Source organism: Muntiacus reevesi, chromosome 1 (genome assembly GCF_963930625.1).
Source record: "Muntiacus reevesi chromosome 1, mMunRee1.1, whole genome shotgun sequence".
NCBI classification, from domain to species: domain Eukaryota; kingdom Metazoa; phylum Chordata; class Mammalia; order Artiodactyla; family Cervidae; genus Muntiacus; species Muntiacus reevesi.
Genome location: NC_089249.1, coordinates 66291021 through 66314910, shown reverse-complemented (window position 1 = coordinate 66314910; position 23890 = coordinate 66291021). Strand labels below are relative to the sequence as shown.

Sequence of the window (23890 nt, the reverse complement as noted above, 5' to 3'; positions counted from 1 at the left end):
TTATGCACTTGCGGGCTCATCTCTGGGGACGCACAGAAAACTGGTGAGACAGTGAGGTTTGGCGTAGGGACCCCTGGAGAGATGTGGCCAGACTGTGTATTGGAGAGCCAGTCCCGCTGGCCGTTTTCTGTGAGTGGCATGAAGAACAAAGCTTCCGAAGCACAGGTTTGTGCCCTCAGGCACCAGCAGGCACTCAGCTGTTTCAGCTGTGCTGGTGTTCTTCACCTGAAGTTTAGACTTGCAGCGGTATTGCTTTTTCTGATTTGTGGACAGATCATCATTACGGGTTAAATGACAGTAGAAACGATGCTGGGAACGGAGTCCTCACTCATTTATATGGAAAAATGTGTTTTACTTTTGCACAGCCATTTAGGTGGCAGTGTGTGTGTGTGTGTGTGTGTGTGTGTGTGTGTGTGTGTGTGTGTGTGTGTGTGTGTGTGTTTAAGTTTGGGGATTGCTTGTAGGATATTTTGTAAAGAAGGAAAGATTCTTTTCAAGCCAGGACCTTTTGTGGGTTAAAGGGAAGTCATTGGAACCAGATGCTAAAAAAGCATGCTTGAAATTAGTTTTGGACTCGATTGTAGTATGGTTGAGCCTGAACGACTTCCAACAGAGTGTTTAGAAATTCAGAGTATTAGTAGTAGGATCATAGAGATCATCTTGTGCTTCCTAATTGCTGGTTTGCAAACCAGTTTGGTCTGCAATAAAGACTAAGTTCTGAGTGTCTGAAAGCTTATATGGTGTGCATCAGTTACTTTATGTATTTGTGAAATACAGCAATCACCTTACATTATACTATAAAAAATTGTCTTTTATTTTTTTAATAGTTTCTCCTTTATTTTTCCAACAACAGGTAAGTGACCCCTCATATCAGGGTCCTGGATCTGTCTCCTGTTTTTGTGCATTCTTTGGCTTTTTTAAAGGTCAGATACAGGGTGCCAAACGAGAATAGGAAACCGTAGGATTTTTTCCATCTCTCCCTTTCCTAGTGATCATGGATTGTGAACCTTACCAGAGTGTACAACTTTTCCTTTTAGCAATCTTTCCAAAATAAATAGACTAAATTTTAAAGTGGCATTTCAGAAACAAATGTCATTTTATGTTTATGCTTGAACTTTATCATTTAGTGTATAAAAAGAAGTAAAAATTGTATAAGGAAGAAGAAAAGTGTTTTGTATTTGGCTTCACCCACACCTAACCATTGTTAAAACTATTAAATTTCTTTCTGAATTTAATATATACATCCATAGAACTTATTTTGGTTTTGGACAAAATTGAGAAAAACATAGCTTTTTAAAACTTATCCTGAGAATTTTCCCATATTACCAAATTTATTTTTTGCAGACATGGCTTGGTACTTGTATTATATTGTGTGTGCAATATTCCAGGATTTATTTAATAAACCCACCCCCCTCATTGTTGACTAAGTAGGTTGTCATCAACTTTTTTGCAGTGATGAACATCTTTATATAAGTTTTGCGTTCCACTTTGATTATTTCCTTAGGATAAATTCCTTAAAGTTGAATTATAGGTTAAAAGGATGAACATTTTTCATACTCTTGCCAAAGTGGGAGCGGAATCCTTCGTGTTTGCTGTTGGCACCACTGTGAGTAGACCCAGGACAGCTGGGTCCCAGATGCAGTGTGTTGCTGGCACAGCAATGTAGTAAGCTAGTTCCTGGGCAGGCATGGTGAGCGCAGCAGTGAGCACCGCAGAAGAAAGAGCTAGAAAAAACTCTTGCTTCTAGCATTTTTTGCTCTTACATTTTTTTGGGATGGAGTGGGGTAAGTTCTTTCTTAAAAACAGCCTCAATTTATATATTCCTTATTTTTTCATGTGAAAAGAGAGACCTGTATTGTTTTATTTACTTATTATACATACATGCATCTATTCTTTTTCAAATTCTTTCCCCATTTAGGTTGTTATAGAATATTGAGCAGAGTTTCCTGATTAACAGTAGGTCCTTGCTTGTTATCTACTCTAAATATAGCAGGATTATCATATCAAGTGGAGTAAGTCAGACAAAGAAAGACATATAATATCGCTTATATGCAGAATGAAAAGAATGATACAAATGAACTTATTTACAAAGCAGAAAGCAGACTCAGGAGGACAGGGGAGATTTGAGTTTGTGACTGACATGTACACACTATATTGTCTTTTTTAAAAACCTCTCTTGAACATGAAAAAGCGAGCCGCTGACTATACATTCCATTTCTGTAGGAAGCTCTGTAGGACGTTTCCACCATGAGAGGACAGTAGAGGTGATCCGAAAGGAACCAACCTCCCATCGTAACCAAGGACCCTGTGAAAGAACTGGGAAAAGCAAGTGGGTGGTTAACTCTGGTGATAGCGGCCATAACTAACTATAGAACACGCATCTCTTCAGACTCTACTTCCACCAGTGGTGGCAGGACTCAGTGCCAAGATTTTTGCTTTTATATAGGTCTGAGACCAAGCCTGCCGCTTCCCACCTCCTTAGCAGAAAGATCTAATCCTTTTTCAGTAATCCGGGCATTGTTCATAGGAGTTGGTGTGTGGCTGGAAACTGAGGAAGGGTTGCAGAAAACTGGTTAGCTAGTATGGGGAGTATGGGGAGGGAGAAAAGGAGGAGGAGGGAGGAAGGGCACTTTCTAGGTGCAATCTTTCAAGTCTTCCTGGAAGAGGAAGTTAACTCTGGAAGATTAGAGTATACGCTGTGTTTTTAGGATGTACTGGGAATTAAGTGGGCTTCCCAAGTGGTGCTAGCGGTAAAGAACCATCTGCCAATGCAAGAGGCATGAGACAGGGCTTTGATCCCTGGGTCCGGGAGATCCCCTGGAGGAGGCATGGCAACCTATTCCAGTATTCTTGCCTGGAGAATTCCATGGTCAGAGGAGCCTGGCGGACTGTGGTCCATAGGGTCACAAAGAGGCAGACACTGAAGTGACCCAGCACGCATGCTTTAAGTTGATAAATAGCAATGCCAGCTGTTGATTTTTATTTTATTTTTTTGTTAAATATTTGTTAGTGAGAGAATTGATGTCTATAACTGATATGGTGTGTATGTGTGTGTATTTCCACATCAAGGTTTCAGGGGCTACCTTTCAGTACTCTGAACCTGGAAAACATCTTGGTTTTAGAATCTGCTTGAGAAATGTGACTTTGACTTAGTATACTTTTATTGAGGGCTTGGCACTTGGATAGGTGTACAAAGATGAATGAGATCAGACCCTTGCCCATAATTGATGTAGTTTGGTGATAAGAGATTAGTAATGTAAATAGATAAGTTTTTACTGTGGTAAAATATATGTAACATAGTATTTGCATTTTGAACCATTTTAAAGTGAACAGTTCTGTGGCATTAAATACATTCACATTGTTGAATGCCATTACCACCATTCATCTCCAGAACTCTTTCACCTTCTCCAGCTTGAAATTCTACCTGTTTAACAGTACCTCCTCATTCCCCTTTCCCTCCAGCCCATGGAAACCACCATTCTACTACTGCTAAGTATGTCATAAGTGAATCATATGGTATTTGTCTTTTGTGGTTGGTTTGTTTCATTTGGCTTAATTCCTCCAGGAATTAAGGTTCATCCATGTTGTAGCATGTGTCATAATTTCCTTCCTTCTTCAGGGTAAACAGAGACTCCATTGTATAGTTTTATAGCATCACATTTTGTTTATCCATTCATCCATCGATAGATACTTTGATTGCTTCTACTTTTTGGCTATTGTGAATAATGCTGCTTTGAACATGAATGTACAAATATCTGCTCCTTGCTTTTGGTTCTTTTGGGTATATGTTTAGAACTGGAATGCTGGGTCTTATGGTAATTCTGTGTTTAGTTTTTTGAGAAGTTACTGTACTGTCTTCCACAGTGCTTGCGCTATTTTACAGTCCTTTGCTACATTTTACAGCAGTGCCCAGGGTACCAGTGCCTCCATATCCTTGTCAACACTTGTTATTTTCTTCTGCTAATCGCCTTCCTGATGGGTGTGAAGAGGTGTCACTGTGATGTTGGTCTGCATTCCCCTAATGATGAGTCATGTTGAACATCTTTCCTGTGCTTATTAAGCACTCATATAGTCTTAGGAGAAGTGTCTGTTCGATTCTTGATCATTTTTTTTTAATGAAAATTTTTGTTGATATCTCAGTTTTTCCACCCCCCCTGCCACCCCCCCCCCCCAGTTTTATTTATTTGTTTATTATTTGGCTGAGCTGGGTCTTCACTGCTGTGTGCGAACCTTCTCTAACTGCGGTGAGCAGGGGCTGTCCTTACTGGGGTGTGCAGGATTCTCACTGCGGTGGCTCTTGTCATGGCCTTGGACCCTAGGGCGTGTGGGCTTCTGTCGTTGTACTTCAGCATGTGGCTTCTTCCTGGACCAGGTGAAACCCATGTCCCTTGAATTGGCAGGTGGATTCTTAAACCACTGGTGCACTAGGAAAGTTCTTGATCATTTTTTAATTGGTTTTTGTTGTTGTTGTAAGAGTTCTTTGTGTATTCTGGGTACCAATCTCCTATCAGATATGTGATTTGCAAATATTTTCTCACATTCCTTAGGATGCTTTTTTACTCTGTTGATAGTGTCCTTTGATGCTCAAAAGGTTTTACTTTTGTTGAAGTCCATCTTATTTTTTTTCTCTTGCTGCTTGTGGTATTGGTATCATGTCTAAAAAAAGTCTTTGCCGAATCCAGTGTCAGGATGCTTTCCTCCTTTGTTTTCTTGAAAGAGTTTGGGATTTGTTGTTTCAAATCTTAGATTTAGGCCTTTGGTCCATTTAGAGTTAATTTTGGTACATTGTATAAGGTAGGATTCCAGCTTCATTTTTCTTTCTCTTTCTTTCTTTTTCTGGCATGTGACTGTTCAGTTTTCCTAATGCAGTTAGTTGAAAGATAATTTTACCATAGGAAGGAAGATGCTTAGCTTCAACTCACAGGAGTTAGTGAGTCACGGTCTCTGGCAAGAAGGTTCCATTTGAATGATCTTGGAGGAAGCGGTTCAAGCCTCTCGCCGCATTATGGCGAGGGTGCACACTCAGGAAGCTCCCCTGAGGGAACTTCTGTGCACTGTTCCCTGGGTATCTGTAGGAGCTATTTCAGTTGAGAAAGGGGGAAAGGGAAGGAGATTAGAGAAATGCAAATCAAAACTTCAGTGAGGTATCACTTCACACCAGTCAGAATGACAATAATCAAAAAAATCTGCAGACAGTAAATCCTGGAGAGGATGTAGAGAAAAGGGAAAGTGCTTGCACTGTTGGTGGGAATGTAAGTTGCTACAGCCACTATGAAGAACAGTGTAGAGATTCGTTAAAAACTAGGAATGAAGCTACCATATGACCCAGCAATCCCACTACTGGGCATATACTTTGAGAAAACCATGATTGAAAAGACACATGTAAACCCACTCCAGTGATCTCGCCTGAAAAGTCCCATGGGCAGAGTAGACTTGCGGGCTACAGTCCATGGGGTCTCAGAGTCGGACACCAGTGAGCACCTGAGCACACGTGCATGCACCCCAGCGTCCCTAGGAGCACTGTTCACAACAGCTCGGACGTGGAAGCAACCTAGATGTCCATCAACAGGAATGCGTAAGAAAGACGTGGGGCTTAATAACAATGGAGTATTACTTAGATACAAAAGGAACAAGTTTGAGTCAGTCCTAGTGAGGTGGATGAACCTAGAGCCTGTTATAGAGAGTGATGTAAGTCAGAGGGAGAAAAATAAATATATATAGAATCTAGAAAAACAGTATTGATGAACCTGTTTTCAGGGATGCAGTGGGGACGCAAATGTAGAGAATGGACCTGTGGGCACAGTGCGGGAGGGAGAGAGTGGGATGACTAGAGAAAGGAACTTCAGCCTATATACAGTCTCATGTGTAAAGTGGATAGCCAGTGAGGACTTAGCCCAGCCTGGCTGTCTGTGATGACCTGGATGGGTGAAGAGGAGAGAGGCTCCAGAGGGAGGGGAGATATATCAGTTCAGTTCAGTCCCTCAGTTGTGTCTACCTCCTTGCGGCCCCATGGACTGCAGCACGCCAGACCTCCCTGTCCATCACCAACTTCCAGAGCCTGCTCAAACGCATGTCCGTTGTGTCTGTGATGCCATCCAACCATCTCATCCTCTGTCGTTACCTTCTCCCGCCTTCAATCTTTCCCAGCATCAGGGTCTTTTCAAATGTGTCGGTTCTTTACATCAGGTGAAAAAATATTGGAGTTTCAGCTTCAACATCAGTCCTTCCTATGAATATCCAGAACTGATTTCCTTTAGGATGGACTGGTTGCATCTCCTTGCAGTCCAAGGGACTCTCAAGAGTCCTCTCCAACACCACAGTTCAAAAGCATCAATTCTTCGGTGCTCAGCTTTCTTTATAGTCCAGCTCTCACATCCATACATGGCTACTGGAAAAGCCATCACTTTTGACTAGACACACCTTTGTTGGTAAAGTAATGTCTCTACTTTTTAATATACTGTTTAGATTGGTCATAGCTTTTGTAGCAAGGAGCAAGCATCTTTCAGTTTCATGGCTACAGTCACCATCTGTAGTGATTTTGTAGCCCAAAAATATAAAGTCTGTCCCTGTTTCCATTGTTTCCCCATCTATTTGCCATGAAATGATGGGACTGGATATCATAATCTTAGTTTTCTGAATGTTGAGTTTTAAGCCAACTTTTTCACTCTCCTCTTTTCACTTTCATCAAGAGATTCTAGTTCTTCTTTGCTTTCTGCCGTAAGGGTAGTGTCATCTGCATATCTGAGGTTACTGATATTTCTCCCACCAATCTTGATTCCAGCTTGTGCTTCATCCAGCCCAGCATTTTGCAGGGTATACTGTGTATATAAGTTAAATAAGCAGGGTAACAATATACAGCCTTGACGTACTCCTTTCCCGATTTGGAACCAGTCTATTGTTCCATGTCCAGTTCTAGCTCTTGTTTCTTGACTTGCATACAGGTTTCTCAGGAGGCCAGTAAGGTGGTCTGGTATTCTCATCTCTTTCAGAATTTTCCACAGTTTATTGTGATCCACACAATCAAAGGTTCTGTGGCATAGTCAATAAAGTAGAAATAGACATTTTTCTGAAACTCTCTTGCTTTCTGGATGATCCAGCGGATGTTGGCAATCTGATCTCTGGTTCCTCTGCCTTTTCTAAAACCAGCTTGAACATCTGGAAGTTCACGGTTCACGTATTGCTGAAGCCTGGCTTGGAGAATTTTGAGCATTACTTTACTAGCGTGTGAGATGAGTGCAATTGTGTGGTAGTTTGAGCGTTCTTTGGCATTGCCTTTCTTTGGGACTGGAATGAAAACTGACCTTTTCCAGTCCTGTGGCCACTGCTGAGTTTCCCAAATTTGCTGGCATATTGAGTGCAGCACTTTCACAGCTTCATCTTTTAGGATTTGAAATAGCTCAACTGGAATTCCATCACCTCCACCAACTTTGTTGTAGTGATGCTTCCTAAGGTCCACTTGACTTCACATTCCAGGGTGTCTGGCTCTAGGTGAGTGATCACAGCATCATGATTATCTGGGTCATGAAGATCTTTTTTGTATAGTTCTTCTCTGTATTCTTGCCACCTCTTCTTAATATCTTCTGCTTCTGTTTGGTCCATACCGTTTCTGTTCGTTATTGTGCCCATCTCTGCATGAAGTGTTCCCTTGGTATCTCTAATTTTCCTGAAGAGATCTCTCTCTAGTCTTTCCCATTCTATTGTTTTCCTGTATTTCTTTGCATTGATTGCTGAGGATGGCTTTCTTTTCTCTCCTTGCTATTCTTGGAACTCTGCATTCAAATCTTTCCTTTTCTCCTTTGCCTTTCGCTTCTCTTCTTTTCTCAGCTATTTGTAAGGCCTCGTCAGACAGCCATTTTGCCTTTTTGCATATATATATATATATATATATATATATATATATATATGTTTGTGTGTGTGTGTGTGTGTGTATATATATAATTATGACTGATTTGCATTGTTGTATGGCAGAAACCAACACGATATTGTAAAGCAATTTTCTCCCAATTTAAGTAAATTTAAAAAAATAACTTGAGAATACATGATATTTAATGTCCTTCTTAATCTACTATCTTTAGTTATATTTGTGTTCTTTATAGGAGGTTGGTTTGGCCTGAAGTTCCCCATTAGTTTGTGGAGGGTTTTTTGTGAGGATGTGTGTACTTATATTAGCTGTTTGCCCCAGTAGAGAAGAAACAGGATCTCACACTGTTCATGGAGTACCCTGTGTGAGGTGGGGAAACACCTTGTGTTTGAGAGAAAGACCACTTTACACATGGCCTTAATCTGTGATGGACTCTAAACCTGCTGCAGATTTTTGCCCTGAAAGTCGTGCCACAGCTCGAGTCTGACCTCACCCTCTGTGCAGCTGTGGGCCAGAGGCTTGAAAACAGATCCTGTCTCTTTCAGGATGAATTCCAGAGGGACACAGCTGCAGGTTTTTCTGTAGCTCTTTGTATGTGCGCAGGAAGTTTCTTACAACCCACTCGGTTAGTTCTCGTTTCCTTTCCGTTGTTTGCCCTGGGTGGTCCCTGGGTGTCCCGCCTGTGGCTTCAGGGTTCAGAGAACCGCTGGACTGGGGCCCTCTTGTGGTCCTCCTTTGAGCTGGCTCCATCTTGGGAGTTGAAGGCAAAGAAAGGATACCTGAGAAGAAGAAAGTTTGGGAGAGTTTACTGTACATTTCTGCGTGATAATATCTTCCTGACCCAGGGACAGAAGTGATGTCTTGGCCGTCTCCTGCATTGCAGGCAGATTCTTTACCACTGAGCCACCTGGGAATCCGCATAGATGCGACTTTTTAAAGTAGAACATGATAAAAGTTTTTACAAAACTAGTCAATTTAACTGTACAAATAAAAATTTTCTTTAGGAAACATCACAGTTTTTAACGGAAAAAGGCAGTTCACTGGAAAGGTTATTTGTGATACAAATGAGAAACGAGTCTGTTTTCTTAATAGAAATCAAGAGCTTTTCAATGAGGAAAGACCAGCAACTTAACAGAGAGTGAGGATAAGATATCAACAGACAGGTTTCAGAGGAAGAAAAACAGAAGGCTTATGATGCTTTTCCTCATGTAAAATAGAAATGTAAATTAAATAGGTAGAGAGGATTAAGTTAGAATTTCAGATATGAGTATCAGTCAGTTCAGTTCAGTCGCTCAGTTGTGTCCGACTCTTTGCGACCCCATGAATCGCAACACGCCAGGCCTCCCTGTCCATCACCAACTCCCGGACTTTACTCAGACTCAAGTCCATTGAGTTGGTGATGCCATCCAGTCATCTCATCTTCTGTCATCCCCTTCTCCTCCTGCCCCCAATCCCTCCCAGCATCAGAGTCTTTTCCAGTGAGTCAACTCTTTGCATGAGGTGGCCAAAGTTTTGGAGTTTCAGCTTCAGCATCAGTTCTTCCAATGAACACCCAGGACTGATCTCCTCTAGGATGGACTGGTTGGATCTCCTTGCAGTCCTAGGGACTCTCAAGAGTCTTCTCCAACTCAGATGGGGAAACCGTGGAAGCAGTGTCAGATTTTACTCTTTTGGGCTCCAAAATCACTGCAGATGGTGATTGCAGCCTTGAAATTAAAAGATAGCTTACTCCTTGGAAGGAAAGTTATGACCAACCTAGATAGCATATTAAAAAGCAGAGACATTACTTTGCTAACAAAGATCCATCTAGTCAAGGCTATGGTTTTTCCAGTGGTCATGTATGGGTGTGACATATAAGTATAGGTATGTGTAAATAGGTGTATGTAAATAATTGATGGTGGGGGCTATCTGGGTTTATGTATGGAAATTTTAAAAATACAGATTCTTTGCCCTAGCAGATCCAGTACTAGAAATTTATGTGACAGGTGTTGGCCTAAAAAAAGTATTCACAACCTAAAAGTCGAAGAGTTCTGTTTCACCCCGTGGGAATATTTAGGACCTCGAGCCTGGGAAGCAGCATCTCAAGTAACCCCCGAGAGAACCTCACTGAGGAGGCCAGAGAAGATCCATGTTGTATAGAAGTTTTGCAACAAAGGAGTTGCAAAAAGTATCAAAAGATGATTTTATCTTATTTATTTTCGGCTGTGCTGGATCTTTGTTGCTGCACTTGGGCTTTCTCTAGTTGTGATGAGCAGGGTCCGCTCTTGGTCGGGCTGCACAGGCTTCGCGTTGAAGTGGCTTCTCTGGTTGCGGAGCATAGGCGCTAGGTGCCTGGGCTTCAGTAGGTGTGGCTCTTGGGCTCTGGAACACGGGATCAGCAGTTGTGGTGCGTGGGCTCAGTTGGTCTCTGGAATCTTCCTGGACCAGGGGTCTAACCTGTGTCCCCTGCTTTGGCAGGCAGATTGACATCCACTGCACCACCAGGGAAGTCCCAAAAGGTGGTTGTTAGTGAAAGAAGACCAGGTATCCCCAGTTAACGAGCGCAGTGCTTTTCTATGTGTGGGAAGATACAGGAATCTGGGCCCACTGAAACCATGGCTTTGATATGTGCCTCCGTTTTCTGGGCCAGGATCCTGTTTCCACGTCTCCAGTTTGCTCAGGGCTCGCTGGAGGCAGCGGCAGCAGTCTGATGACTGGCATTCTCTCCTTCTTGAGTTCCCTCGGGTCACCAGCTCCCCATCTGTGGCTGCAACTGCTGGGGACTGTAACATTCTTGGTTTACTGGTGTGGCAGGAAATACCCCATTTCTCACAGGTGTATACATATGGCCATACAGAGTGCTTGTTTTAGAAAAAGTTGAGCACAATTAAAATGCTTATCAGTGGAAGACTAGCTGCAATTCCTTCTTACAGTGGAATGTATGTACTTGTAAAGGAAGTGGCCTTAAGTGCACTGGGAAAATCTTCCAAATATATGAGTAAATGAAGGTACAGACAGCATTGTATTACTGGTTTTTTTTTTCCTTTCTGAGGAATTGTACACGCTTATGTTTTTATGTGACGTGACCACATCTCAAAGGATGTACATGAAAACTGAAAACAGTGGCTACAAGGAAGTCAAAGGTGGTTGGATGTGGGGTGGGAAAAAGGCAAATTCACATTCTGCTATTTCATACCTTTTAGATCTTGTACTATGTACCATAGATATTGCCTCTTAAAAACCTAACTGCCTTGAAAAGGGTAATAGAAATAAGTAAGTACACACAAAAAAACCAAGATTAAAACTAAAAGCAAAGAATATAACCCAGAATTTCAGCTCAGATTTTGTTTTTAATTTTTTAAACTTTTAATTTTATATTGAAGTATAACCAGTTAATAATGTTGTGGTAGTCCCAGGTACTCAGTGATACATATACATGTATCCATTCTCCTCCAAACGCTGCTCCCATCCAGGCTGCCACATAACTTTGAGCTGAGTCCCCTGTGCTATACACTAGGTCCTTGTTGGTTATCCATTTAACATAGTTGTATAAATATATAAATACTTGTATAAATGAAAGTTTAAGGAGATTTAGAGGCAAGAATAATTTTTATTGAGCATTGTATTTCTGTTAGCCACTGTTGTGTATATTAACTTGATAACACCTAGAGCGCATTTGTGGAATGGTTGTCAGTCCCACTGTATAGTTAACAGTCTGAGAGGTCAAGTTTTCTGACATTTAACTGGTGTGGTACAGTCAGAAATCAAGCCAGGCCCTATGTGCCCAGCCTGATTCAAAAGATCCATTTTTCACCTTTTTAAAACTTTGTGGTTAGTGGGGAGTTTTTGTCCATATTGGCCTTTTTTTTTTTTTAAATCAATCTGCTCAGAAACCAGAAGCTTAGGGTATTTCTCTCAAGATACAAAATGGTACTTTTTGTATATCTTCAGCCTAGTAATTACTACTCATTTTGAAGACCCTAAAGCACATTGCTAGATCTAAAAGCAAGTTCTTAGTTACCAAGGAAACAGTAGATTTAGCCTATTAGTCAGTATGGCTTCTTTTAAGAAACCTTTGAAAATTGAGTCTGTTTAGCATGTATGATAATTATTAACCAGGATATTTGATGAGTAGACACTCCTATATGCCACCTAGTAATAGTTTACAGTTAGAACAAACATAAAATACCAGGAAGAACCCTGCAGAAAAGATTGTAGAATGAAATGATATGTATCCTTATGGCCTGTATCCTCTGGGCGGGAAAAATTATGTCCAGGAATATACATAAATAGAAGTTAAGGACATGCTTATATTTTCTGTGATTTAAAAAGAGAAATTGAACCCACTTGTTGAAAAATGTCAAATGTATTAGTTTACTGGGGCCACAGTAACAAATCATCACAAAGTTGGTGGTTTAAAACAATGGAAATTTATCCTCTTGTATTTCTGGAGGCCAGAAGTCCAAAATATAGATGTTAGACAGCCTTGGTTCCTTCCGAAGGAGAATCTGGTGCATGCTTCTCTCCTAGCTTCTGGTGGAGCTCCTCAGTCTCCAGTTCTCTCATCTCTCCAGTTCTCTCATCTCTCCAATCTCTAGCTTCATCTTCATGTGGCATCCCCTCACATCTGTTTCTTTCTTTTCTCTTTGTTACGAGGACACTTGTCGTTGGTTTAGGGTTCCTCCATTCCAAGGATGGCATCAACCTCATCCTCAGCCTCAGTTGCATTTGCAAAGAACTTTATTCCAAATAAGATCACATTCTGAGATTCCAGGGGTTAGGACATGGTCATAGCTTTTGGGGGATCACAATTCAGCCCATGGCAGTAGTTGAATCACGAAAGACGGATGGTCATTGATTTTTTTTTTTTTTATAAATAAACTTTTTGTGGGAGAGAATTGTAGATTCATACTACAAGTTGTAAAAAAAATAAAAGAGATCCCGTGTACCCTTTACTCGGTTTCCCCAGGGGTAGTATCTCACAGGGCCCCGACGTGGATAACGTGAAAACACAGAGCGTTTCATCACCACGGGATCCCTCCTTAATATTGCCCGTCATTAGCCATCCCTGCCTTCTCCCACCACTGCCCTTCCGCCTCATCCCTCATCCCTGTCAGCTGGTAACCTCTTCTCTGTTTCCACAGTTCTGTCATTGCTGGAATGTTGATATAAACGTGAGCACACAGTCTGCAGCCTTTTGGGATTGCCTTTTTTCCTCCTAGCATAATTCTCTGGAGATTGCTACAGGTCGACGCTCATTCCTTTTCATAATTCAGTGGTGCTCTGTGGTGTAGATACACCAGTTTGTTTAAGCACTCACCTACTGGAGAAATCTGGGTGATTTCCAATGTCTGACTGTTACGACTGAAGCTTCTGTGGACATATGTGTACATGTCTTTGTGTGAACATGTTTTCATTTCTCTGGGATAGATGCCCAGGAAGGAGTACGATTGCAAGATCATATGGTAGATGCATGTTTAGTCTTTAAAGAAAGTGTCAAATTGTTTTCCTGGGGAGGCGAGCCACTTACATTTCTTTTCTTTTTTCTAAACTATTTAAAATTTTTAAATTAGTTAATTATTTTTGCCTGCGCTAGGTCTTCATTGCTCATGCCGCTTTTCCTAGTTGCGGCAAGTAGGGGCTGCTTTCTGGCTGTGGTGTTCAGGCTCATGCCTGTGGTGACAGCTCTCCTGGAACACCGGCTCTGGAGCGCAGGCTTAGGAGTTGTGCTCCAGGCTGAGTTGCCCCGCTGCCTGTGTGATCTTCCTGGGTCAGGGATCGAACCCGTGCCCCCTGCATTGGCAGGCAGGGGACACCAGGGGCGTCCCCTCACTATGCTGCTTTATAGAGTAACATGGTCTGTGTAGCTTTGGGAATTCTTCTATTTATTTACTTGGTTTTGGATTTCAGAGGGCCAGGGAGGTGGCTGATGAGTGATGAATCCGTCAAAATCTGGAAAGGACAACTTGAGGAAGTTGGATCTCTTAGGAGGAGATTTGAACCCCTTTCTTCAGAGGCTGTAAAGGATGAGTGGGAAGTTGGGTTTTTGAGGACAGTGGAAGAGCCTTCCGGAAAAGACGGGGAAGTGGGTGCCTGGCACACACTGGGTTTCCGCTCCCTGCTGGGCTGCAGACAGACATGGGTGCTGGAGGAAACTTAAAAAGAAAATTTAAAAGAACAGTCTTTTGAGAGCCAGATAGTCTGACTTCTGGTTTTCCACAATTTGGATAAGGACTGCTGGAAAGGAAGGGTTAACTCAAACATACTTCGTACAATAAAGCACTCTTGTGCTGTTCAGTCCTTGTTAAATGTTTACTCACATGTGGCCTGCAATTTGCAAAGACTCAGCCGGGGACCCAACTGGCACATTGTGCTTGCCTTTATTCGTCCACTTTTCTAAGAACAGAACGGAGTAAGTAGACTTTCTCTTTGTGCTTATCTCCAGAAGGACTTCAAGTCTTGGGCCATAATTTTTGCAACAGGCATATTATCCTTGCTTCGTAAGCCAAACTGTACCAAATGGGTGGGTTTTGGTACACCTTGTCCAAGGATGTGCTCGTTTTCCCGCCCAGCAGGGAGTTCGGTTATCTGGGTTTCACCCTCTTAGCTTGCCTCCTGCCCCTCAAGTCAAAGGGGAAGGAAAGAGACCCAGCTTCACGTGTATCCACAGGGCAGTGAGAGCTGGCCCTCCAGCACCCCTCCTCTTGCCTTCTACCTTTTGCAGAGGGCTTTGTCAGGAGCAAATTCATCAAAGCCAGCAAGAAGCCCAGATGCATTCAGTTTGGGGGGAGGGGAGAGTGGAGGCGGTGTCTCTTGTGTATGTCCTGTGGGGAATACAAAGAAGTGCCCACAGATTGTATATTCAGGTTCAAAATCGGCACAGGAGGTTGAAGTCAGCCGCTGTTCTGTACTGACTGAGTGTAGGCCAGCGGTGAGGCCCGCGTCACCGCTTGAGCACAGGTCCTCTCTCTTCCTGACGCTTTACCTGGGTGGATGGCCCACCGGATGGTGGATTAAAGTGGGGCTTGGCTTCACATGAGGACTGTGGGCAGCAGGCCCTCTCCTGTTTTCTTCCTTATTGAAAAATAGGAAAATATGTAGTTTCCCCTATATAGGAAAAATATAGGAAATACTGTATTTCCTAATAGGAAACAGGAAATAGGAAAAATAGTTATTTTACAATTTTGTGTTAGTTTCACATGTACAACAAAGTGTGGGTCAGAAGTGACTTGTCCTATCCTAGTAAATATTTCTCAGGAAAACTAACTTCTAAGGAAGTCCAGCAAGCCTGTGCTTTGCAGAGCCCAAGGAGAGGAGATTACAGAGCCTTGCTGAGAGTGTTCGTTCCCAGCAGCTCCTATATTATTCTCTGTGGCCACTGCACCTGTGTGGTGGGGTCCCTGTGTCTCTCATGAAGAGAAGAGGTCCGTGTCCCCTCTAATGCAGTGGCAAGGTAGGCGGTGTGTGTGGTTGTTGAGGTCTGGCGTCCTGAAGCCAGCCTGCATGAGTTTGAAGACCAGCTCAGCTGCTCTCCTGGTGTCTGATCTTGGGCCAAGTCAACTTAATCTACCCCTCTGTGCCTCCATTTCTTCTGTGTGAACGATTGATTTGAAGGTTAAATAGCGTAGTGAATGTAAAATCCTTAGAACAGCCCCTGGCATCTGTATGTTCACTATTGTTCGTCATCCCTCAGTTGATTCTGATGTAAGTGTTCTTTGAGGGAGTTTCTCTTTCGGGGTTCATGACTCCAAAGAGAACAGAGCCAACTCTGTAATTTTACAAACCTGGAAGTGAATTATTTTAAATGTCTTTGCTAGGAGTAGAGCTTTGATTCAGAGTTAATTGAAAAGTCCTGGGAATGTGTTTATATCGGTGACTGTTGATCAACCAGAATTTTTCTCAGGTACAGGCTGACACCTGGGATTTTCTATGCTGGACTGCCTTTTTAGTACCAACATGAATCAGGTATTAAAACCGAGAGTTTCTATCATGGGAAGTTTTTCATTTAGTACTGTTTATAATCGGGTTTCCCCCCTCCCTCCTTCTCAGAGGAAGTCATGGCTTCCTCTGTGGAGAGCTTGGCCCGCAACACAAGCAAGGTGCTGAAAGATGGGGATGATATTACTCTGACACGTCAGGATTAATACACAGAGAGAGGCTGGCAGGTGGCAGAAATGTACCCAGGGGTCCGGGACACTGGTCACCTTTTAAAACAAAGAAATTATTTGATTGAGGGGATGCTTGTGGCAAATTGTGATGAATAAGGCACCCTCTTGGCCCAGGACAGGAGAATTACATAGCTTTCAAGAGAACATTTGCACTAAGGTATACTGGATATGTGGGTGGACATTAGTGTTGGACATTAGTATTATTTAAGTTGAAAGTGACGGAAAATTTCAAACAGTAGGGTTTAAGCAAGGTAATTTACCTCATTACTCTATTAGTTCTATGATCTGGAGTCTGTGGCTCCTTTGTTTAGCTGCTCCACTACCTTAGTTAGCATGATATTGATTTTACAAAGTGGCTGCTTGAGCTCCAGCCATCGATTCTTCTTCTAGCCAACAGGAAGGAGAGGGTCAAAAGGGGACTCTTATCCTTTAAGGAGATTCCAGAAACTTTTGCTTCACACCTCTACTTGCCTAATTGGTCAGAACTTAGTACAATCACAAGCTGTAAGGGAAGCTGGGAAATGTAGTCATGTACTCAGCTAAGACTCAGGGACTGAGATCTGGCTACACAACTAGTTATCTCGGTTTGAGTATGTTATGTACCACAGGATGGAATCAAGACTGATGCTAAGGGTGAACAGGGCAAACTGTATTTTTGAAACTCCAGATCTGAAGGAAAAAGAAAAAGATACTCTGCTGGATATCAGTTCACACATTCCCTGTGTTCATTCATCTAACCATGTTTGAGTCAGCCCACGAGGTGTCAAGGCCTGCCAAGCCCTGGGATAAAAGCTGAGTCACAACTGGTTCCTGTGCCCCAGGAGCTCTTAGTTATTATGTTATGTAGCCAGTTGGCGAGTTTCTGGTTTAGATCTCAGGGTGTGTGTGTGTGTGTGTGTGTGTGTGTGGTGGTGATAACTGCATGGGAGCTAGCAGAACCACTTTAGCAGCGCGTGGGTTCTAGGGTCATCCACGGCTCCACGGTTGGTTGGCCTGACAGATATTCCCAGGGAAGCATTGAGCGGCACCTCCCTGTTGCTTCCGCATAGCTGGTTTGGCCAGGAATTGAGTCAGCAGGTTTGAGCTTTGTTCTGTCTCCGGGCAGATTACTGGGGCTTTGGTTTGCTCATGCTTGTGAATTAGAGCTTCTGAGCTGCATGCAGAGGAACCCCTGCCTTCAAAGGAGTGATGTAATGTCTGGGGGCACGCTGGACACCGTGTAGGTTAGTGGTGTGTTTCTTACTTAATGATGGTGGCAGGGAAGGCTTCTGTGAAGACTTTTTGAGGTGACTTATGCCCAGTCCCAGAGTGAAGGAGTTAGGCAGGGTCTTCCTGCCTGAGGAGACTAAGCATCTGTCCTCCCGCACTCTGAACTGCTGGCTGGTGCCTTCAGGGCAGGTATTAACTGATGTCCACAAGCCATCCCGAAGGGCTGGGAGGGAGGGATGCCGCAGGTGCCTCCACTGGAGCAGGCTTGTTTTAAGCCCCAGGCTGTGTCACTGCTAGATTTTCCTCCACCTGAGCTCTCTCTCATGATGAAGCAGCTTACTCTGAGCAGGACAGACAGCTTGATGGAATCCTGCACTCTCCTGTAAGGTTGCCTTGAGAAATACCTACCCCGTCTCCTGAGGACATACCCAGCCTGAAGCCCTCTGCGCTGCGGAGCTGTGTTGCCTTGAGCTGACCAGCTGGGGCTTCTTCCAGGTTATGTGTTGGGGTGGCTGGTGATTCTTCTGCTCTGTTTTCCTCTTTTGGCAGTATTGGGGTTGGACAAGAGGATCTTAAGGAAGATCTTGGAAGACACACACACACACACACTAGAAATGTCACAGTAAGATGGTGTCTAGGCTATCTGAGTCCCTCCTCCCCCTGTGAGAATCAGTTTAGAAAATCACTGTACTGCTTAGAGCAAAATGGGAACCAGTGAGGGCTCAACAGCCACCCTGTTGGAAACCACTGGCTGGAAGGGTCCATGGATTCGCTGGTGACTGACCTCCTGGGGCTTCCCAAGTGAGAAGCGTCTCTGGGAAGAGAGACTGCCACGCCGGTCAGTACATCTTTGCACTGGCCTAACGATGAAGTCCAGGCTTGGCGTGTTCTAGAAACTACAGTGCAGGAACGAATCTGAAAGTCATCCTGAGTTCTCCATCACCATAGTTGTTTGTGAGACTTAATCCTATAGACTGCAAAGAATTTTCTAGGCCCCCAACATTACTGGCTGGATTCTTTAAACACATTCTTTAAGACTAAATACCTTGAATGTGTGTGTGTGTGTGTCTGTGCGTGTACTTTTTAGCTTCTTTTTGATATACAAATCACTTCACTGCCTTGAAATACATGAAATTCTGTGAAAGTTGACTTTAATAATACAGTGTGATGAAACAGTATTACATTTCTAAGTAGTTCCCTCCCTGTTCTCTGGAAGTGGAGTAAATTTATATAGAATATTGGGGGTGATGCCAAAAGCTGCTTCAGTTCTAGATAGAATAGTGAAAAGAATTGTGCCTTTGCAATTAGAAGATCTGCAGTTAGGCTTGAGATTCAGCTCCATGACCTTTGAGCAAGTTGTTTAGCTTAATTGGAATCTCTAAGCTTCAGTTTCCTCATTAAAGTGGAAAAAAGATAAAACAATATCTTTTGTAATAGAATTAAGTGAGATAATATCTTCAAAATGGCATAGTAGTGAAGAAATTGTAAATTATCTTCACTGATTCTTCCATTTAATCTTTTTTCTTTTTCTAAAAATAACCTCATATTGATCTTAATTTTGTGTTCAGACAGCAACCCTAAGCTGACTTGTCACTGTGTGTCCCTGCAACTCCGCCCCCCGCCCCCCGCCCCCCCTTAAAATAGTGTGCTAAAAGTGGCAGGGACAGGATCTGTTCGGGATACACTGCACTATGGTGGAGATACCAGGCAAAACTGAGTTTACCTCCAGCTCCATGAGTGGTGCATTTGCTGGTGAGGTTTAGCTGGAAGGAGAGTAAGCGGGCTCCAGAGTGGGGCCCCTTGGGTGAGGACCCTGGCTCCACTGCAGCTTGCCTTGGGCAAGTCACTCTGCCTCTCTTCACCTCAGTCTTCACTGAGCGGGTGTAATAATAATGGCCAGCAGACAAAGTTGTAATAGGAAATGGAGTGATTTAAAAATATTGAGCCCAGTGCGGGCTTCCCAGGTGGCTCAGGGGTAAAGAACCTGCCTGCCAGTGCAGGAGGCGCAAGAGACTTGGGTTCAGTCCCTGGGTCGGGAAGTTCCCCTGGAGGAGGAAATGGCAACCCACTCCAGTATTCTTGCCTGGGAAGTCCTGTGAACAGAGGAGCCTGGTGGGCTACAGTCCATGGGGTCACAAAGATTCCAACATGACTGAGCACTCCCCACACAACTAGCACATAGGAAGAAACTACCTCTAAAGGCACATTCTTCTTATATGAATGATTATTTTTAATTGTGATAAAACATACATATTAGGTTGGTACAAAAGTAATTGCAGTTTTGGAAGTGAATTTTAAATCATTATAACTAGGCTCAAACACATTGTTATTAATGAAAATAGGAACCATTATAATCAACACATATTTGCCAACAAGAAATAAGTTTGTTTATCCCTGTAGTGTAAAAATGGAGAACTGTGCATTAAAATGATGTATAACATAACCACATTTAACAATGTATTCCAATATCAAACAGCAGAGTTCAGTAGTGCAAAACCACATTTACTTTGCACCAACCTAATAGTATAAAATTTACTGTCTTAAAAATCATATTTAAGCATGTAGTTCAGTAGTGTTAAGTATATTTGCTTTGGGCCCCAATCTCCAGAACTTTTTCAACATGTAATAAACTATATCCATTATGCAACTCACTCGAGCCCCTGGCAGTCTCCATTCTACTTTCTATGAATTTGACTACTCTAGATACCTCCTGTAAGTGGCATCATATGGTACTTGTGTTTTTGTAACTATAGTTAGTAATAAGTCTTAGCTCACCACAGCAATTATATTCTCTCCCATTTTTAGCATTCTAGAAGCTCATGATTGCTTGCCTTCTTCTGAAACCCTAGTCATTAATTTTTTTCCTGTCTCAAACCCTTTCCTAAGAGAAGAAGACGCCTTGCAGCTCCATTTCATCCTTTTGAAGAGGGCGGGATTAGAGAAAAGGGAAATTAACAGTGAAGGAGACATTAAAGGAAGGGCTTAAGTATTTACTCATTGCAGAAGTCCTCTGTAACACTTCTTCCTTCTGACTGTGTAGAGATTGAGACCTAAGCGCCAGGAGACAGAATAATACAATGAACCTCTCCCTGATTCAGCAGTTATCTAGATATTTGGGGCCCATTTTTAACAAAAATTTCAGGGAGAAGAAAATACTAGAAAAATCTAGATTAACTTAGAGGCTGGTGTTTCTTTGCTTGTTCATGCAGTGGTGTTTATCTCCTGAATGATAAAGGGTTTCTTATGCCTTGGAACTTTCTCTTTTTTTAGTACTTAAAAAACTAATTTTGTGTATTTACTTGTTTCTGGCTGTGCTGGGTCTTTGTGACTGCACAGGCTTTTCTCTGCTTGCAGCAAGTGAGGGTACTGTCCTATGGTGGAGCTGTGTGGTGACTTCTGTTGTGAAGCATGGGCTGTAGGGCATGCAGGCTTCACTAGTTGCGGCGTGTGGGCTCCATAGCTGTAGCTCTCAGGCTCCAGAGCACAGGCTCAGGGACTTAGTTGCATGTGGGGTCTTCCTGGACCAGGGATGGAAGCCTGTGTTTTCTGCATTGGCAGGTGGATTCTTTACCACTGAACCATCAAGGGAGCCCCACCTGGAAACTCCTGATTACCTTCTTTTTATTTATTTATTTTTTTGGAGTATAGTTGTGTTAGCTTCAGGTATGCCGCAGAATGATTCAGTTATACTTCCGTTTTCCAGATTCCTTTCCTCTGAAGGTTTTACAAGATACCGCCTGTAGTTTCCTGTGCTATACAGTAAATCCTTATTGTTTATCAATTCCATGTATAGTGGTGTGTGTATGTCAACCCCAAACTCCACATTTATCTCACTTCCTCCTGCTGACTTCCTTTTAAAAGCTTTTTTATTTATGTATTTATTTTTGGTTATGCTGGGTCTTTGTTGCTGAGTGGGCTTTTCTCTAGTTGTGGCAAGCAGGGGCTACTCACTAGCTATGCCACACAGCCTTCTCATTGCAGCAGCTTCTCATGTTGCAGAGCACAGGCTGTAGGCGCGTGGGCTTCAGTAGTCGAGCATATGAGCTCCAGAGCACAGGCTCAATAGTTGTAGCACTCATTGCTCTGAGGCATGTGGAATCTCCCCAGATCAGGGATCAAACCTGTCTTCTGCATTTCATTTTGAATCTAGTTTAAGTCATATGCAAGCTTTATATCTTCCTATGATTATTTTTTTTTTGGTGGCACATCTGTCATTCCAAAAATCCCAAGTAGTTTAAGTGTTTTATTTGTGTATTAATATGCAAAAATGTCATAAAAGTAAAATAACTTTCTAATAACTAACAGTTGAGTCAAAATATTATTCTCCCACAGATCCTTATAAAATATCAGTGTGTTTCACAACTTATAAAACAGGACATACTGTGCCAAATAGTTTTAATTTACATTGAGTAGTACAACAGGAATAGCGAGTTTTCCTTATGCTTGGACAAATCGAATACATTCTTCAAATGAATTGTAACTTTTAATGAAAAGTTTCCTGGTTTTTCCCCGTTAAAATCAGTTGGTAAAATAGTCTCAATTGTGACCTATAAGACTGAGCCCAAGAAACCTCTAAGTGTGCTCATTCTTTCATTGCTTGTAATCACATCAGCCAGTTCCATAAGGGGACTTCCATTACATCTTCTAGAGGTTTTGTGTTGTAGACATTCTTATTTTTCAGTTAATCTTTGTAGCAAATGAGAAAGAAATCAGTTATTTGATAAATAAAATCCTTCACTATCTCATTTTTAAAAAGATCTTTACTGATGTGGGCCATTTAAAAATTCAAACATTTTTGTTTTATTTTTTTAAAACTTCTGGCTGCACTAAGCCTTCGTTGCTGTGTGTGGGCTTTCTCTAGCTATGGTGAGCATACCTCAGTAGTTATGACCTACAGGCAGCATGTGGGGTCTTCCTGGACCAGGGATCGAACATGGTAAGAGGCAGGCAGACCACTGGACCACCAAGGAAGCCCTAAAACTCTTTATTGAAGTTTTTACAATATTGCTCCTGTTTTATGTCCCCGCCCCCCTGGCCACAAGGCACATAGACTCTTAGCTCCCTGACCAGGGATCAAACCCACGCTCCCTGCGTTGGAAGGCAGAATCTTAACCACTGGACTGCCAGGGAAATCCCGGCTGTCTCATTCTTTTGAGTGCACTTGTTTTTATACTTTTCCTTTTACAAAGAGTGTAAGTTCATTGGACAGAAAATAAGTCAGATATGTGTATTACAAGTATGTAGGTTCAAGTTCATTGGGAGCTGGTGTCCCTACTCTTAATTAGAATGCCCCTAAGTTGCTTCCAGTATTGGTGATGTTCACGTCTCCAGCTCCATAAGTGGGGGCATACACCTGTGAAAAGGCTGCCTGGTGTACTGTGTGGACCATGATGTCCGTGGCTGTAGACCAGAGCAAAAGACTGAAGTAGGATGGAAGCCAAGGTCTTAGCTGGCTGGCACTGAGTGAGGCCGAGATTCCTCTGATGTAAAGAGATGTGTAGGGGCATTCTTATAAATGCTCAGTCATTTCATGACCCAGCAGCCCTTTGGCCCATCAGCACATCTTCACTGTGTCCTTTCCCTAATTTCTACTGTCTTTTTTGTCTAGTATCTCTCTATACTAGGGTGGAAGTAAAGAAGGATAAAATAGCATCACCTTTTATTTGCGGCTTTGGGGAAGGCTTTATGAAATAGAAATAGAGATTACTTCCCTCCTCCCCATGTCATCACTGTGGATGCTTCAGCATAGTAATTTGTGTTAAGGAAGGGGGGAGGAAGAGACTTCCGGGCCCCCTGAATTCCTTCTCAGCAGACACATCCTCCCTTCCCCTAACCCATCACCCACGGTGGTAGCCTTTGCGTTCTTCCTTCCAAAGGCTCTTGCTGGGGCACACACAGTCAGCTCGGTGCCTGGACCTCATCTGTGGTCTGTGGTGTCCTCTTCTCTCCTTACAGTCTTCCGTTTGTGCTAAGATTGTGCAGCTTCTAGGACAGAACGAGGTGGACTATCGCCAGAAGCAGGTGGTCATCCTGAGCCAGGATAGCTTCTACCGTGTCCTCACGTCAGAGCAGAAGGCCAAAGCCCTGAAGGGCCAGTTCAATTTTGATCACCCAGGTGAGTTGGGGCATTGGAAGGGCGTGTGTGGGGGTGTTGATCAAAGAAGTTGCTTAGCCTCTCTGAGTCTGTTTCCTAGCCATTGAATGGAGGACTCTTAGGTACCTTTCAGGCTTGTTGTGGGTTATAGGAAGGAAAGGCTTCCACAGTGGCTTCTGTAATGCTTGGCTCCTTACGTACTGATCGAATCTGTGTCTGAACAAGGGTGACTCTTGGAGAAACCCATGACTCAGGGCGGGACAGACACAGGCCAGAGCAGCTGGTTCTCCTGCCTCCTCTGGTCCACAGCAGCCTGTGTCACGCCCTGCCGCCACCACCTGGCACATGGCTGTACACAGCTTGTGCGTTAAACTCACCCAGAGGCAGAAAGGGAGATTGCGGGCCCAGTGATTTTTGCCCTTACAGTTCCAGGGCAGCACATGGCCTCTTTAACTGGTTTAGGGTTCTTTCTATTGCGGGAGTCAAAATTGCTGTAGTGCCTGCTGCCATCACCTAGTTGTGAGGTTATCTATCATACCCTGGGTTTAGAGAGAGGCAAGAGATGCAGGCCAGGGATGG

The 23890-nt window shown here is 43.0% G+C and overlaps 1 protein-coding gene across 3 annotated transcripts in view; it reads left to right on the top strand.

Moving 5' to 3' along the window:
- Positions 1-23890, top strand: part of UCK2 (uridine-cytidine kinase 2) — a 73906-nt gene that overhangs the window by 29185 nt on the left and 20831 nt on the right. For 2 of the 3 annotated variants that reach the window (XM_065946467.1, XM_065946447.1), the window contains exon 2: positions 23173-23332. In XM_065946467.1, coding sequence (XP_065802539.1) covers positions 23173-23332 — 160 coding nt within the window. Of the gene's footprint in view, positions 1-109; positions 166-23172; positions 23333-23890 lie in introns of those variants that run through there. The other variant, XM_065946457.1, reaches the window with a different exon arrangement.